The 15,504-nt window shown below is 34.6% G+C and overlaps 12 protein-coding genes across 12 annotated transcripts; 4 read left to right on the top strand and 8 right to left on the bottom strand.

Moving 5' to 3' along the window:
- Positions 1-63: 63 nt before the first annotated feature.
- Positions 64-1,872, bottom strand: VICG_00729 (uncharacterized protein; the record flags this gene model as incomplete). Its single annotated transcript, XM_007604118.1, has 1 exon — positions 64-1,872. The coding sequence occupies one exon, from the start codon at positions 1,870-1,872 to the stop codon at positions 64-66; it is 1,809 nt and encodes a 602-aa protein (XP_007604180.1).
- A 48-nt stretch (positions 1,873-1,920) lies between these two features.
- VICG_00728 (uncharacterized protein) lies at positions 1,921-2,574 on the bottom strand (the record flags this gene model as incomplete). Its single annotated transcript, XM_007604117.1, has 1 exon — positions 1,921-2,574. The coding sequence occupies one exon, from the start codon at positions 2,572-2,574 to the stop codon at positions 1,921-1,923; it is 654 nt and encodes a 217-aa protein (XP_007604179.1).
- Positions 2,575-3,031: 457 nt separating this feature from the next.
- Positions 3,032-3,691, top strand: VICG_00727 (uncharacterized protein; the record flags this gene model as incomplete). Its single annotated transcript, XM_007604116.1, has 1 exon — positions 3,032-3,691. The coding sequence occupies one exon, from the start codon at positions 3,032-3,034 to the stop codon at positions 3,689-3,691; it is 660 nt and encodes a 219-aa protein (XP_007604178.1).
- A 109-nt stretch (positions 3,692-3,800) lies between these two features.
- Positions 3,801-4,655, bottom strand: VICG_00726 (uncharacterized protein; the record flags this gene model as incomplete). The annotated part of the gene is made up of 1 exon (XM_007604115.1): positions 3,801-4,655. The coding sequence occupies one exon, from the start codon at positions 4,653-4,655 to the stop codon at positions 3,801-3,803; it is 855 nt and encodes a 284-aa protein (XP_007604177.1).
- Positions 4,656-5,241: 586 nt separating this feature from the next.
- VICG_00725 (uncharacterized protein) lies at positions 5,242-6,876 on the bottom strand (the record flags this gene model as incomplete). The annotated part of the gene is made up of 1 exon (XM_007604114.1): positions 5,242-6,876. One exon carries the CDS (start codon positions 6,874-6,876, stop codon positions 5,242-5,244), a length of 1,635 nt encoding a protein of 544 aa, XP_007604176.1.
- Positions 6,877-7,028: 152 nt separating this feature from the next.
- Positions 7,029-7,562, top strand: VICG_00724 (uncharacterized protein; the record flags this gene model as incomplete). The annotated part of the gene is made up of 1 exon (XM_007604113.1): positions 7,029-7,562. One exon carries the CDS (start codon positions 7,029-7,031, stop codon positions 7,560-7,562), a length of 534 nt encoding a protein of 177 aa, XP_007604175.1.
- Positions 7,563-7,741: 179 nt separating this feature from the next.
- Positions 7,742-8,056, bottom strand: VICG_00723 (uncharacterized protein; the record flags this gene model as incomplete). The annotated part of the gene is made up of 1 exon (XM_007604112.1): positions 7,742-8,056. The coding sequence occupies one exon, from the start codon at positions 8,054-8,056 to the stop codon at positions 7,742-7,744; it is 315 nt and encodes a 104-aa protein (XP_007604174.1).
- An 884-nt stretch (positions 8,057-8,940) lies between these two features.
- On the bottom strand, positions 8,941-9,390 carry VICG_00722 (uncharacterized protein; the record flags this gene model as incomplete). Its single annotated transcript, XM_007604111.1, has 1 exon — positions 8,941-9,390. One exon carries the CDS (start codon positions 9,388-9,390, stop codon positions 8,941-8,943), a length of 450 nt encoding a protein of 149 aa, XP_007604173.1.
- Positions 9,391-9,657: 267 nt separating this feature from the next.
- VICG_00721 (uncharacterized protein) lies at positions 9,658-9,924 on the top strand (the record flags this gene model as incomplete). Its single annotated transcript, XM_007604110.1, has 1 exon — positions 9,658-9,924. The coding sequence occupies one exon, from the start codon at positions 9,658-9,660 to the stop codon at positions 9,922-9,924; it is 267 nt and encodes an 88-aa protein (XP_007604172.1).
- A 512-nt stretch (positions 9,925-10,436) lies between these two features.
- VICG_00720 (uncharacterized protein) lies at positions 10,437-11,537 on the top strand (the record flags this gene model as incomplete). The annotated part of the gene is made up of 1 exon (XM_007604109.1): positions 10,437-11,537. One exon carries the CDS (start codon positions 10,437-10,439, stop codon positions 11,535-11,537), a length of 1,101 nt encoding a protein of 366 aa, XP_007604171.1.
- A 902-nt stretch (positions 11,538-12,439) lies between these two features.
- On the bottom strand, positions 12,440-13,432 carry VICG_00719 (uncharacterized protein; the record flags this gene model as incomplete). The annotated part of the gene is made up of 1 exon (XM_007604108.1): positions 12,440-13,432. One exon carries the CDS (start codon positions 13,430-13,432, stop codon positions 12,440-12,442), a length of 993 nt encoding a protein of 330 aa, XP_007604170.1.
- A 705-nt stretch (positions 13,433-14,137) lies between these two features.
- VICG_00718 (uncharacterized protein) lies at positions 14,138-15,193 on the bottom strand (the record flags this gene model as incomplete). The annotated part of the gene is made up of 1 exon (XM_007604107.1): positions 14,138-15,193. One exon carries the CDS (start codon positions 15,191-15,193, stop codon positions 14,138-14,140), a length of 1,056 nt encoding a protein of 351 aa, XP_007604169.1.
- Between the last annotated feature and the right edge of the window lie 311 nt (positions 15,194-15,504).

The raw sequence follows: 15,504 nt of genomic DNA, 5'->3' as shown, positions 1-15,504 counted from the left end.
TATTTTATTAATTGAACAGTGTGAATCAGATTATTTGTTCAATACTTCTCATCAGACATGTTTTCAAAGCTTTAAACTGGTAGACTCTTCAATTATCCTCTTCAGCTCAACAAAATCCTCCACATACTTTTTACAGATAGCCATATTAACTGCAACCTTACAAGTGAATGGATCTTTCGACTTCGATAACGTCTCAATTGTTCTATCCAGAAGACTTATCAGCCTCAAGTCAGTATGGATGTCTCCTCTGTTCAGTACTAAAAGTAATCTTTCCACCATTTCTGTGTTTGGTTCATTTTCACTATCAGTTTTAGTTAAACTCATTAAACCCGGCAGATCATTTTTAAAATCTTGCCTTTTCAGCAACTGTACCATCTTCTCTTTGAATTTAGACCTATCCTTTTTCAGGTCGTCTTCTTTTAAGTATTTTTCGACAATACTATATATCTTTTCACTTTCTAACAATGGAACATCCCTAAGCTCACTTGGATAAACTGTGCTATCGAACCTTAAATCATCATGTAAATCAAACCTTCTGCCATCAACACAGCATTCACAAATTACAGGGAATGGTACATAGATGCTCTCAAAAAGCCTTCTATCAATGCTTTCTAGCTTTTCCTTTAGAGCTTTATCACAAATTTTTGAATATATCTCATTTCTATCTTTCATTAGCTGGACAAGTGAATGCTTATCAGCCAAAATTAATTTTTGTTCGCTTGCATTTGTTGTGGTACTATTTTTACCTCTCCTTTTGAATCTGTTTAAAACCAAATTTGGCCTTGCATTTACGTACGTTTTCCTTCTGTCGACCGTTATGTTAGTAAATATTGGATAGTTTAACGTTTTTGAAAACTCTGTATTGCCATGCACAGACTCTTGGAATGCTGGTGGCGATTCGGTCCTCTTTCCATTTAAACCTCTAATACTATGATATTGCACTGTACTTTCTGATTTATCACTTTTTGTCATGCCATCAGTCTTTTTCGTTGGTGTTTCACATAAAGCAAATTGCGCATCATTGTTTTTCTTTAAATTAACAAAAAATTGGGTGAGAAACTCTTTTGAATATTTGATTTTTTCATTTATATCTCCACCCTTCGGTTTCTCGTTTTCAGCTGCATACTTGCCTGTATTTTCAGTACTGTCAGCGTCTTCAATTTTTGTGCGGCACTCAAAATTATTATCAATCATTCTTTTTACGGAAGCACCATTCTCAGTAAAGGATATCGATTTCCTCAAATATAATGATTCCCTGATCAATCCTTTAAAGTTAGGCCCTTTAGTTTTAATCGCACATTGTTTACTGTTATGTAAATCAGATTTCACACATCCAGGCATAGTTACTGGAGAATCACCAGAATCTGCAGGAACTATGAAAATTCTACGTGTGTTTGCCGACAAATCTATAGATCCAGCTAAGGGCTGACTTTGAGTGGTAGTATTTTGATCCTGAATAGTATTTGCTGATTTTTCTACTAAATGCTCAGCCATGGATCGATCTGGTGCATTGCTTATTGGCTGATTGATTAGAGAGTGTTTGTTTCGCTCACTTATACCTTCTTCTATACTGCAGGCCAAAGTCATGCTTTGGCTTTCAAACTCCTTCTTCTGTTCCATAATCCTATGTATACGCTTGCCCTGTAATACTCTACAACTTTTCTGTTTCATTGCCCTAAAATATTGTAAAACTTTGGCCTGCGACAGGCTTGTTGATTTATTGCTCTTACTGTTTTTGTATTCCTCAACCTTTTCTTCAAATTTTTTGAGCGCTTCATCAAACCTCCTGAGCGATTCCATTTGTGATAGGCTTTGTTGAAAATAAAACCTGATTGGAATATTTGTGAAACCTTTCAGTTTCATGGGTTTCATCAAGTTTCATATAAACTGTAATGAAAATGATCAAATATTGATAATAATTTATTTCTCAGCCTCGACTGCTTCGTCATTTTCTCTTTCTGTTATGTAATTCGTTTTGGCTTTACTTTTTCCTGTGTTCTTCCTTAATTCTAATGCTTTTAAATTTTCTTCTTTGGCTTGATTGTATTTTTCCTCAAATAGCTTTGAAATGTCTTCATCTCTAAATGTGGCAAAATAAAGCGTTTTCTCTTCGTTCTTTTCTGCATCACTCTTGTCCTGCAATGCCGTCCAGATCCAGCTATTTTTAGTTTGTGTCGGTCTTGTTAATGGACAGTTTGGAAGAATATAATGATTGCATCCCTTAAGCTTGAACTGATCACGTATCATCATTAGTCTGTACATCTCTGCTTTATCCTTGAAAATGTAAAACTCGCCCTCGCCCCTCGTCTCCAATTTGCTTGTTTTATTGCTGAAAAAATACAGCTTTCCAACTGCATTAAAAATAGACTTCTCTTTCAAAATGTTGTCTGCAAAATCTTGTTGCTTATTGGCAAATGATTTTGTTTCTACGTCAGAAACATCACTCTTCATCTCAGATGATAAAAAAGGACTGGTTTTCTTCTTTGAAGAGGAATCCGTCTCACTTCTTGGCTTGTTTTCCTCTTTTATCTCTGTTCCCCTATCCGACTTCGCCTCTTCACCTTTCGAGCTCATGGGGCTCTTTCTCTTTGAAAAATTTTAAAAGCTATTGACAGAATTCATAATAAAATTTTCAAAAGATCTACAATCAAATTCAAATAGAATATATTTATGGTTCCATAATTGGGGCATGTGTCAATTGTACAAAATCCAGGTTTCACCTACAAAGCTATGCAATCTCAGTGTATAATGTACCCTTGTCCTCGTTCTATAAAAATAACAGCTAATATATTTGTAAAGCACATGGAAGTATCACGCATGGAAAATATCAGGTTATCGATACTGACTAGTATATCTGCATTGCAACAGCCCTAATGACTGTAATCCATACCAAAATAAAATATATAAAACATTCTTCTTGCATTCTGCGCATATATAAGACTTGGTATTAACTGTCAATACACTTCATTTGTATTATTGTTTCTAGTTTATGTTTCAACATTAGTTAAAAGAAAGAAAGCACAAACAGACAATGATGTTTCTTTTTTATTTATTAACTGTATTTGCATTCTTAAAGTCCAAAAGGAAGGTATTTAATGTAAATGTGCTAATTTCCCAAGAGTATCTCAACGCATATGAGCAAACACATCCATCACTCGGTACAGATCTGATGACTATTGCGCTTGCTCTGGAGTCTGCCTTTAACAACTCAACAATGGCTAAGAGTAACGGATACGAAATAGCTTTTGAAATATTCACGCCTGTTGACAATCCATTTTTGGCGAAAATGGGCCTACAAATATGTGAAGGATCAATTTCAAATATTCTTGACCTTTTAAATGATGTTAACAGATTTGACAATACACATCACTACATTCTTCTTCTACCTTGCCCGCCAGTAATGTTTAATGAAATATTCAACAGTGTGGGTATAGACGTGCCAATCGTAGATTATCCATCAAACATTGAATGCTCCAAAAGAATCGCAATTTTTTATGAAGCAAACTACCAGCAACTGTTTTCTTCGTTCTCAAATGCGCTGTTGAAAATAATCAATGCACCACCTTCTGATTACAACACCGTTACCGAAAGTGCCTTGGGCGATGAAGGTCTTAAGACATCTATAACGATAAATGACAACACAATATATAATATTCTGAGCAGTAAATGTTTCCTCAATGCCAGAGGCTAATAAATTAAGTTTACAAATCATCTTAAGCTGCTACGCAATGTAAGCGGAAGGCATTTTACTTATTATTTTCTATATTAATTTAACAAGAGTTTTTCCCCTTTGCCCTTTCCTAGTCTGTTAAGATTGTGGACTCACTTGGAAAAGTAAATCTTTTGGGAAGGTTCTCATCTTTACTTGATGTATCAAGTGTTTTTAAAGGGGAATGGTTGCTGCTATCATTCGCGCTTTTGTGTAGCTCTCGGACTGAAAACAGACCTCCAAATTTGCCGCTGGAAGAGACATGCACTTTGTTTCTCATTTGTTGAAATCGTTTATTTTGATCTAACATTCTAACATTCTGATTTCTTCGACTTACATGGTAATCTCTAACTGACGTTTTTGTTTTTCTGGCATAGCTCTCATCAAAGCCTTTGTCATAGCATTCAAATGCATCATTTAATGTCTGATCGTTTACATCATCTTTCAACTTAAAATTTTCGAGCTCATGGAATTCTGGAATCTTAAGCTTTAATACTGCACCTATCCATTCCCTAATTGCTCTCAGTGAAGAATTGAGAATGTCCTCAAAAACATTAGCATCATTGAGGTTTACAAAGTATCGACCCTTACAAAAGCTTAGCCGGTTAGCGCTGCTACTTTCAGCCTTTTTCATAGCCGAAAATAAAACTATCAGATTATTATCGATGCTTTCGAGTGCAGTCGCTTTATTTTTCACATCATCATTTCCAACAAGATTAGTGAATGCTTTGTATTCGGGTAGTAATGAATAGTCATTGTACGATAAGATTGAATCCAGTCTCATTTCTATTCCCAACGGCGAATAAATAGCATTGTACTCGTCTAATATTTTTGAAATCACGAATTGTGTTAATTTGGGTGAAGATGTTTTGTCGAATTTTTCATAAAGAATGGTAAAATTGATAATTTGGCAGAATATAATATGAATATAGAGAAGTGTTGCCATGTATTTATGTAAACTTGTGCATTTATTTGATCAAGAATAAAAGACGTCAAAGTCCTGAAACATCCTTCAAAATAATCAAGACTGCACTGGCTGAAAGCAGTCCTTGTGATTGTAGATTATGAGACAGTCAAAATCCACTATACTGCTGTGTTAATGTAAATAACAAATTGTAATCCAATTTTTATCGTAAATATATCGAATCTAAGCTGCCTACTATGGCCAGTTTATTGCTATGTTCTTTAAATACACCGTTCATCGATCAAAGATTTTTCACATTTATTAGCATAATACCTACAATACCGATGTTCCAAATCATCCTTGGCTTCACTGAAAACGAAATCTAAAACAATAAATTTGCCGGATTATGTATATAGGCACTGTCTTTTTAATGTACGATTCTGCAATGCGCCTGTTCACCAGCCCTAAAATTTTACCTGTAGTTGATCTTAATTGAAACCGCGCAAATTTTAATGGCCCAGTCCAAAAAGAGGCTGAAATAAAAATACTCCCAGAAGACCAGTATGGTCTCTTCACTTATACAGATATAAAATACAAATACTACAGTACAAAATGTTTCAAATAACGTCTACATAGCTTTCCACCATTTAAAATTACTATAGCTGTGGTCTAAGAATGTTCTATCAGACATGTTAATCGGTGGGAATATTGAATCAATAAACTCATTGATTGTGTGATATGTTCCAACAGTTGCCTTTGAATACTCTGCCTGGATGTGGCCCAATGCATTTACGGTATATATTTTATTTTCAGGTATATCCATGGTTTTATATGTCACTACATCAGTAATCCTATTGCCAAATCCAGCGATAAACGGATTCCTTCCGTTGAACAAACTTTTGATCTGCTTCAAACAGGCAATCTTGAACTCTTCGGGCCTTTTAAGAATAACCTCTTTATATATGGCTTCTAGCACTCCTTCTGGGTTGTGTATTACCGGGCCATCAGGCAGGGTACAATCGTCCTGTGACACTTGCTTCAAATAGCTTTTAGTTGAAAACGACTGGCCTAATGGTCTTGATGTTAAGTAAATAATTCTATAGCCATTTTTCACAATTTTGGAGTATAATGGTGCAATTCCAGAGTGTGTCCAGTCTCTTCCCATTAAATTATACAAATGACCTCTTACATCGCTCTTAGTGATGGTGCCATCCACATCCGAAACAATAATCTTGTCATTTGCATTCCAGAAATAAATGCTGGCATCCAGCTGTTTATTAATGCCGCTAATCTTAAACACCACTTCATTTTTCCCAGGATTTAGATTTAAAGACTTGAGTTCATCAGAATTCAGCGTCAGTGAGAAGCACACATCTCTTTTTAGGGTCTTCTTAGACTTAAAAAAGCTCCATCCAACAGATTTGTTGTATTCCTTCTCCAGAAATTCTACAAGACGATGCTTTCTATTTTTACTTAGCAATATCTCAAAATACATTCTTGAAAATGCTGTAAACGAAATGAAGAACACGTGTCCTGATTCACTCTCAAGCTTTACAGCTGTGTTTTCAGGATTTTCAATGTCCTTGACAAGAAAGCTGTCAAACACACTCTCAAATGATTTTTCAATTTTAGCATTTAAGCATACCGAAAAGCTGATTTTTGGAATTTGCGTGTTCTTGTTTATGATATTCTCCATTATTTGTAAAAGTCTTTTGTAATTTTTCAACAAGTATTCGTAATTTTCTGGAGAACATAACAAATTACTGAACCTAGCATACTGTTTGAGAAGGTTATTGTATACACTGCCATCTTCATGCTTCATGAAATTTTTTGAGAACATCCTTAGTCTTAGATTCTTTTCTCTGCATCTATTTAAAAAACTCTGTTCTTCGCTGCTTAATTTTTTTACAAAATCTAATGAATCTTGAAGTATTGACAAGATTTGAACTTCGGGTGACTGCAGATAATCCATAACCTTCTCATATTCGCATTCATCCTTTACGATCTCCTGTTCAAAAAACAGATCACCTTGACTAGTGATTGTCATATCGATTTCCGTGAGTTTTCCATTTACAATGATGTGCACCTGGTTTCTTGCTGTAGTAAACTTAAGCTTTGAAAACCTAAGCTGAAAGGGACTACATTTCAGCTCTCCGTCTTCTCCTTTGATGACGATGATGTCATTTACACCACTCAGAGTTATTGGATTTATGTTGTTATAAAGACCCGAAACTGTGGTGAATATACTTTTTACAACACCCATTAGGGGGAAATCCAAACGAAGTTAACTCATTAGGAGTCAATAGGAGGCAAAAGTTATATAGGGACACAAACTGCATTAATACTACACTGCCATCACAAAAAATATCCTACAGACACTTTAACATTTCTTTAGCTCATTTGTTTTCGATACCCATGCAGCATGATGGTGCCAGGCTTTCAAAGCTAAAAGAAATTTTCAAAAGAGCGGTCCAGGAAATAATGAAGGAGGAGCAAGCTGTGAAGTCTCTAATACTGTCGCCAACATTCAGAGACTCGTTCTTTAGTGAAACTACAATGCAGATGTCTCCAGAAGATGTAGGCAAGCTGTTCCAAGATATAAAGGCAAGATTTACAGAAGTGTTTAAGGCAAAAATAAGACAAACAAATCTGGATTATAAGCTCAACAATCTTGATAAGGATATAAAAGATGGCCGAATGAGCTATAAAGACATAAAAAACGGAGAATATATCGAAGAGATTCTTGAATCCAACATTGTTGATAAAAAGGAGGAGCTTGTAAAATTTATTGAAAAGGAAATATGCGAGTGTGATCAAGGCATTGTGAAAATGCAAAATGAAGTTGCTGAGCTGAAGGCCAATCTGAAGCTCTTAGAATATGAGAACGAAGAGTGCGAAAGAGAATATCAGATGCTAGTAACTGAAATAGAATCAATTATACATGATTAAATGTATAATTAGCTAAGGTTTATGTTCTTTAAATGAAATCAGACTGTCTTGCAAGTTAGCATGAATCATATCTGTAATAAACTCGTGATATATGCTTTGGCTTTAAGTACTTGTAGTCGTCTGTGAGCAGTTTAATTAAACACCTTGTTAAGCATGGCTTTTGATTAAATATGCACATCTCAAAATAGTCCAGCTGCCATTTCCGCATCTTTTGAAGTGTGCTGCTTGATACCAAATTCTTTGATTCTTTTCTTGTGAGCCTTGGTCTTAAAATGCTGTTCTAATGTATTTTGATCTCTAAAATATACATCGCACTTCAAGCAAGAATAGTTTCCTCCGGCTGGAAGCTCCTCAACTCCTTCGATTAGCTTACCCCTCGAAATGCTCTCTTGAATCTGATCCAATGGTCGCATTCCCCTAATTTGTAAAACTCTCTTTGCATATTGTTTCTTGCTATGTCCTTTTTTGTGTTTTCGTGTTGCTTTTCGAGCCATGCCTAAAAATTTTCACGGTTTTTTGTATTTGATAAGATGAAATAAATACAATCTATACAGCTTGCGGTTGCAGAAGAAGCCAATCTTGGACAGAATTTCATTTACAAATATAGATGTTTGTTTATTTTTATTATGCGTCTTGCTTTTGAATTACACACAGTTAGTATAGTATACTATACTTTTTGAATACTGTCTATCGATCGGATTGTTTTCACACAGTACGATACAGGTATTTTGAAAATAGGCAGGTTCTCGTTTATCAACATTGCATTGAAGCACTTAACTTTTGCTAATTTTCTATTTGTCCACCCCTTTTATCTTCGGCGTTTTAAGCCGCAGTTTCCCCTGAAATATGCAAACCAAAGTTGCTTACGTAGATTTTGTAGAGAAATTCAATGGAATAGAAACTGTGATACGAATATTCGAAACACAGACACATCTGTTTGTATTTGTGAATCAATCGAACACAGAAATACATCTTTACAACGAGTTTCTGAAAAATATTCTAATGAAAGAATGTAATTGCATAAAAAATAAGCAGGTTGAAGTAATTTGTAATTTGAAAAAGTACGACTGTATCAATGAGATAGGAAAACACATATCAAAGATTGTAAATGGCTAAAATTAAATTTTGCTAATACGAAACATTGACTGGCTGTATTGTTAGTAAAGTAGAAAAGAGCTTGTCGTTAAAGTAGTCCAGAATCGGTATCTGCTTCTTGGATTAAATGTTTTCTGGCTTGATATAGATTAAGGGGCGCCATATTTAAACCAAATTAAACTCTAATGCTTTACAACCTTGGGTTAGAGTCTTGAACCACTATTTATATATTTTACTAAAACCCATCTTATTTTAAATATTTACAATCTTTGGAATGCAACGTTTATTCACTCTTTTCTTTATTTTGAATACCCTCCTTCACACCTTTATCTGTGCATTTGTCGCACACCTTGTCTTTATTTGTATCCTTGTTTTTATTTGCATTCCTTTTACAGTAGCTTGGATGGAAGAATATAAGGAAAATAAAGCTTGTGCAGCCAAATACAGCTTCCAAATATAGCCTAAAGCGGCTAAAATATCTACTTTGATAAAAAAACAGCGCAGTCTCGAGAAAAACAGACATGATTGTAAGATTGAACTGTGCTCTTCTCCTAATATACTTCATTCCCATGATTCTTGAGGCTATTACAAAAAACTTAGCTATTTCAAGATAGTAAAACTTTCTATCAAAGTCCTTAAAGATGCCCTTTCTGAAGTCATTCAGATCAACAAGGATCTTTATGACTGAGTAGAGTATTAAGTATTTAGGAACAATACCTTCGAAGTATCCCATGAAGGGATAGTAAAAATTTTTAGAAAAATGCATAGAAAATATAGATATAAAAGAACGTAAAATCCCACTTTTAGCTATGCTGTGGATTGATATAGAATTGGCTGCTAGGTCTTGAATATTCCTTTTTCATTATTTTGTTAGAAAATAGCAAATAATTTGATGCCGAAGTCCGTTTTGGAATCATAGGGTGCATATATAGTTTGGTTAGCCATCTGTTTCATATTGTTTATTTTTCATAGTATTTTTTGATTTTGTCAATATTGATTGATGAATATGAAAATTGCACTGATCGGAAGTGAAAAAGCCGCCCAAGGATTTGAAATTGCAGGTTTGAATAAAAAGGATGGCACGGTGTATACTTTTGAGCATGATTGTGATATTGAAAGACTAAAAGAAGCATTCTACACTCTTATAAACAAAAACGATGTTGGGTTGATATTTATTGCTGAAAATTTATCAGAATTGCTAAAAAATGAAATTAATGAGTATAAAAAGACGCTTCCGGCTATTCTAAAGATTCCATCGAGATTCTAAATGAGAGCAATCCCGTTTTGAAAACTATAGCACTACAGGTGTGGCATTAAACCCATTTATATTCATACAGGACACTGTTTATTGTATCAACCACCTATCAATAAATCCTAGCATTACTGGATGCTGTGCGGTTATAAATTTTTATTTGCCCACCCAGACTATGGCTCAAAAACCAATTAAAAAAATCAAAAGTGCAGTCGAAACCAACAAAATACAAGAAAATCCTAGCCAATCCGGGAAATAATTCACAAAAAATCACAAAGGAGATAAACAAGCGTATTGTTGAAAAGTTTGAAAATGAGTACAGAGTAGTGCAGCAAAAGAAAACAACGAAAAGGGATGGATGATCAATGTATTTCGAAGCCTACATGTCTGTTAAACAAACATGCATTAAAGTTGTTAGTGTTTAGTTCAAATTTTCATACAAACCGATATGCTGATCCATAGTTATATCGTATTGTTTTTATTGTTGATTGAAGTCAATCTATTCTTTAAAAACAAGGATCAGACCCATGAAAAATAGCCAAAATGGGATGGAATATAAACTGGTGTCAGATATTGAGGCATTCAATCTGGACAGCTTCTCTCCTAGGCTAACTCTGCAACAGGATAATATGATCCAACTGTACAAAGATATGCTTATCATCAGGTATGTAGAAGAGTATCTTGAACAACAATACAAGAAATCAAATATAAGGGGATTCTGCCACTTAACCATAGGGCAAGAAGGACTGTATGCGGTCCTAAAGGACATAATTGACCATGACTGTCTAATAACATCTTATAGATGTCATGGAGCAGCATATGCAGCAGGCGTGAATCTGAAAGAGATCATTTGTGAAAATCTTGGGACAGGTGAGGGTAACTGCAGAGGAAAGGGTGGGTCTATGCATCTATATGGAGACAGATTCTTTGGAGGGCATGGAATTGTGGGAGCTCAGGTCCCTTTGGGTGCTGGAGTGGCATTTGCCTTAAAGTACATGGCCATGAATAAGACAGTGACTAATGAGGACAATGATTTTGTTGCTAAATCCAAGGAGAGTTTTCTCAATGCAAAGACAGACAATGTATGTTTTTGTATATTTGGCGATGGTGCTACCAACCAGGGCCAGGTTTATGAGACATACAACATGGCAAAAGTTTACAATTTGCCTATTGTTTTTATAGTTGAAAATAACCGGTATGGAATGTACACACCGCTGGAAAATGTCACTGTTGATGACTGTTTCTTTAAAAGAGGATATGGAATACCTGGTATTAGGGTAAGGGATACAAAAATATCTAATTTGAAAGGCGTTCTTGAGTTTTCAAAAGGATACTCAATGAAATGCGGCCCAATTATTGTTCAGGTCGATACATTCAGAAAGTGTGGGCATAGCACTTTAGATTTATCCAAGTATTACATAACCAAAGATGTTTCGGAAAGAGAGGCTGGATTAGACTGTCTACTAAATCTTGAGAATGAACTTAAAGGTAAAGTCCCTGAGCAGGAATTGAAGAGCATCAAGGAAGACGCATATTTAACGGTCACACAGTGTGCAAATGAAATTGATTTTGAAAACGTGCCAGGCGAACAAGAGCTTTACAGTGATATATTTTTTAAAAATGAATGAACTGTACAATCAGTTGCTTTGTGTGTTAACTATCAAACCTTATATATATTAGCAAGCTAATGCTAGTTTACCGTTTAATTTTTAAAATTAACATGGGAATACTATTTAAAGGCCCACTTTAACAACTTATTTGTGAGAACCCACTACTTTATAACTGTAAAATAGTTACATTTAAAAAGAAACCATGTTGACCATCAATCTTTAGATAATGCATTGTGGTTTAAACAGTTGATTTTTGACTCGAACTTTTCTACTTTTAGACAAAAAGCACTATTCAAAGGAAAACTTTGAAGCTAAAGAAGGGCAAGAAATCCCTAGTAAATAAATTTAAAGGTCATGGTCGGTAACAAAACAGCGCGCTTTACATATATGATTTGTCCCTTTTCTTTCATTTAAATTTATCATTTTTTTGTAAAAATTTTAACATTTTAAATTTGAAAAAAATCTACCCTCCCATGTATACAAGAAAAGTGTGAAGCAGTCACTATTATAGTCATGAAAGTTAATGCATCTTATTTTGTGAATATCATCGGTAGGTGAATTTTTGCTGTTTTCGGGTTTCCTTAGCCGAAAAGAATATTTTTAAGACAATTATATTACTTACCACTGAATAAAACGACCTAGACCATGCCTAGACTTTAGCTATAAAAATATCCTTGCACAATTGCAAGTGCCAAAATCAGACGGTGAGATAGGAAATTTATGCTGATCCATCTTAAAGTCTAGATATAACCAGTAGTTATTAGTGTTGATTGATATTGAATTTTAAAGTACAATAGCTAAGTATCAAGTGCTACATATAAGCCTATACAGTCAGCAAGGCTGGCTATGTGGATAAAACAAAGCATATACAAAATATCCTTTCAATGCAAAAGCATAATGTCTTTAAGGATGGTTGATGTTTATTCATTGTTAGTAGTTTCTGGAGGCTTTATTTCACCATTTGACTTCTTAGCTGCTGTCTTGTATGGCGCATTAGATTTTTGGATAGACTTGAAAGCCCTCTCGGTTGGATCTCTAAAGGCTTCATTGCCATACATGCCATGTAGGTAGCCTGAATAATACTTAGGATATTGCTGCTCTAGTTCATAGCCTATAGGAGGGTAGTAGTACTGATTGGCATATATCTCAGCACTGTACGGATCAACAGAATAACTGTATTGGTTCATATAGTCATAGTAATTATCCATGTATGGTGGATGATGAGATCCATATACGGGCGGGTATTTATAAAAATTTTGTACAGACGTTTCACATCCTTCCAAAGCACCATTTTTATAATACACGTTACACTCCTGACACAGTGCACCGCTTGGAGAATTCTTTATCCCGGTGGCTGGAAAAACATTGTTGCATGAAACGCACAACGTTTTTTCTGTTGCACCCTTTAGAGCTTTTGTTCTGCCTTCTGAATTTACACTAAATGGCCTGGGCCTATTATGAAGCTTCTGGTAGAGTCCACATGCATTGCACAGGAGCGTCTTTCCATTTCCACTTCTTCTCCAAGAAGGCGTAGACGTTGTTTGACAGTTGGAGCATACCCTTTGTTTAGCCTTTTTTCTCAAATCTTTTGTACTTTTAATTTCTGTGGACGAGTCTGGATAATAGATTGGCTGCATGTACTTCGGATCCGAAAAGAATACTTCGTCTTGTAGATAATACTTTGAATATTCCTTGTTTTGGTATTCGTTATTATATCCATAAATCTGAGTCTCTGATGGATAGTATTCCTTCTGAATATTTGTTGCTAGCCGATAAACAGCAGCCACATCTTGGTTGCTATCTGAATTTTTTAATGGTATTTTGTCGGGTTGCCATTTCGCTACTGTTAGTTTTTGAATTGCTGCCGTCTCTTTGATCATCACTACTTCGTTTTTCTTGCATATGGATCTCAAATTTAGATTTTTTAAAGAAAGAATTTTGATATAAAAATTTTTAGGAGCAAACCGAGGAAATATGAAAGTTTAATAGGAATTGAAGCCATTTAGAAACTATAATTAAAAATATATCCGTTTTTATTTTATTTTTTTATTTCTAGAAATCTAGTATCAAAACAGAAATGGAAACAAGTCACTTAAAATTATTTACCAAGTAATTTACAAGCAATATGGCCATGTTTATACAAGCAAATTACGAGTATAGGTGGTGTATTTGGATGTGCAAGCTAAGACAAATTTTAAATGATTAGTTGTCATCTGGTGTAATTCAAAAATATGATCATACCAGCCAGAAAATTTAGTGGCTATCTAGCAATTTAACATGATGGCATATCAAATTCAGATAGACTTTAGACGTAAAACAAACTATATTATTTTTGACACATGTACTTGCCATGAAATAATCTTTATATTATAACTGTCAGAAGAGAATCTGAGGTACTAAACATAGCATTTACTCAAGCATTAATGTTGTTGGACTCATCTGGCTGCAATAGCTTTGTGTCAATTTTACAGATTTTTATAGAAGCTGGCCTATCGTTGAAACTGATGGGCTGCTTCATTGGCCAAATAAACCTGAACTACTACTTGGCTTACTTACATTTTCGCAGGCTTTCCTGCTTTCTCTTAAATTAATCACACTATCACTGAAAATATCACAATTTATTTCATCTCAATTTTTTGAAAAAATTTTCTCACATCACAGACCACGTCAATAATCAATTGAAATGATTCAATTTTTGATGGCAGATCGCCCAGAGATTCAAGAGATATTTTTTGGATTTTAATCTCGGATATAAACTCTTTATCAACCTTAAATCGAGCCTTTTCAATAATTCTGTCAATTATGTCGGAGAAGGTAGCTCCTATTTGGTTTAAGTCAAGTCTACCGCTGCTCTCAATATTAGTTCTGAGTAGATCCAAAAGACCTATTATTTCCATGATTTCATCATCGAAACACTCGATCTTCAATGCAGGTATTGTGGATTTTTCAATTACCAAGGACATTATTTCTCTCAACTCCTGTTTTATTGTTTTTGATTTTTCTCTAAAGCTGATCGAGTCGTTGGAAAGTGTTGAAAGAATCTTATTTCTGTGATCTTCAAACTTTTGAAAATCTGATTCCTTGAAAATTTTTGTCTCATTTAGTTTTTCAAGAAAAATGTTAGGAAACGAAAGTATCTCACAAAAATTAGAAGCATCGTTGGATATTTTACCATCAACAGCATTCATTACATGCGAGACAATCTTTTCATCCGTGCCTTGTTTTCTAGTATATTCCAAAAACTCCTTCAGTTTATTGTAAAAGTTAAGCTTTTCAAGCTTTGCCAAAAACATAGCCTTTTCAGAGTCTACCTTCAACTGATCTATGAGAATTTTCATGTTTTCAAGAAACTCAGGCATCTCCTCCATCTTATATTCAGGATTCTTCAAATAAAATACCGTCAATGTGTCTATCACCAGATTTTTGAATTTATGGTCCGAAAGCTTCATGAACTTGTCTTGAATCTTGCTATTTTTGTTGTATTTCATTCCAGATCTTCTGTGTATTTCATTAGCTATATCTTCACAAAGCTCTTCGAATTTCTCATCCTTCAGCTGACAGAGTCTTTGAATGGCCTCTCGCTGCCTGTCATCCATTTCAAAATCCCTTCTCGTTTTCCCAATAAATGATTGCAGAGTATATCTTACTACATCCTTGTTTGTCGGTTGACTCATATTTTACCTGACATTCCTTGCTATATTTTAAAACATGTAACGTTTCAAAATTTACTGTGTTTCAATATGGAGTCCAGTAGTTAGATGTTGGTGGGTAAATAGAGTGTGCTTTTGCATCATATTAGAATATTTCCTATATACTATGTAGTATATTTTAATAATGTCCTGTCGATCAAGTGGCCTACAACTTTCATTCATATAGGATCAGCTGTTGTAAATGTATAGAAAACTACATTTGGTAAACTGCGGATTATTCCCTTCAACAAAGGTATACCACCTATTTTATAATAAAATTTTTTTCTTCTTATCCG

This window comes from Vittaforma corneae, assembly GCF_000231115.1.
Source record: "Vittaforma corneae ATCC 50505 unplaced genomic scaffold supercont1.4, whole genome shotgun sequence".
Lineage (NCBI taxonomy): Eukaryota > Fungi > Microsporidia > Nosematidae > Vittaforma > Vittaforma corneae.
This window is presented reverse-complemented; position numbering and strand designations above follow the sequence as displayed.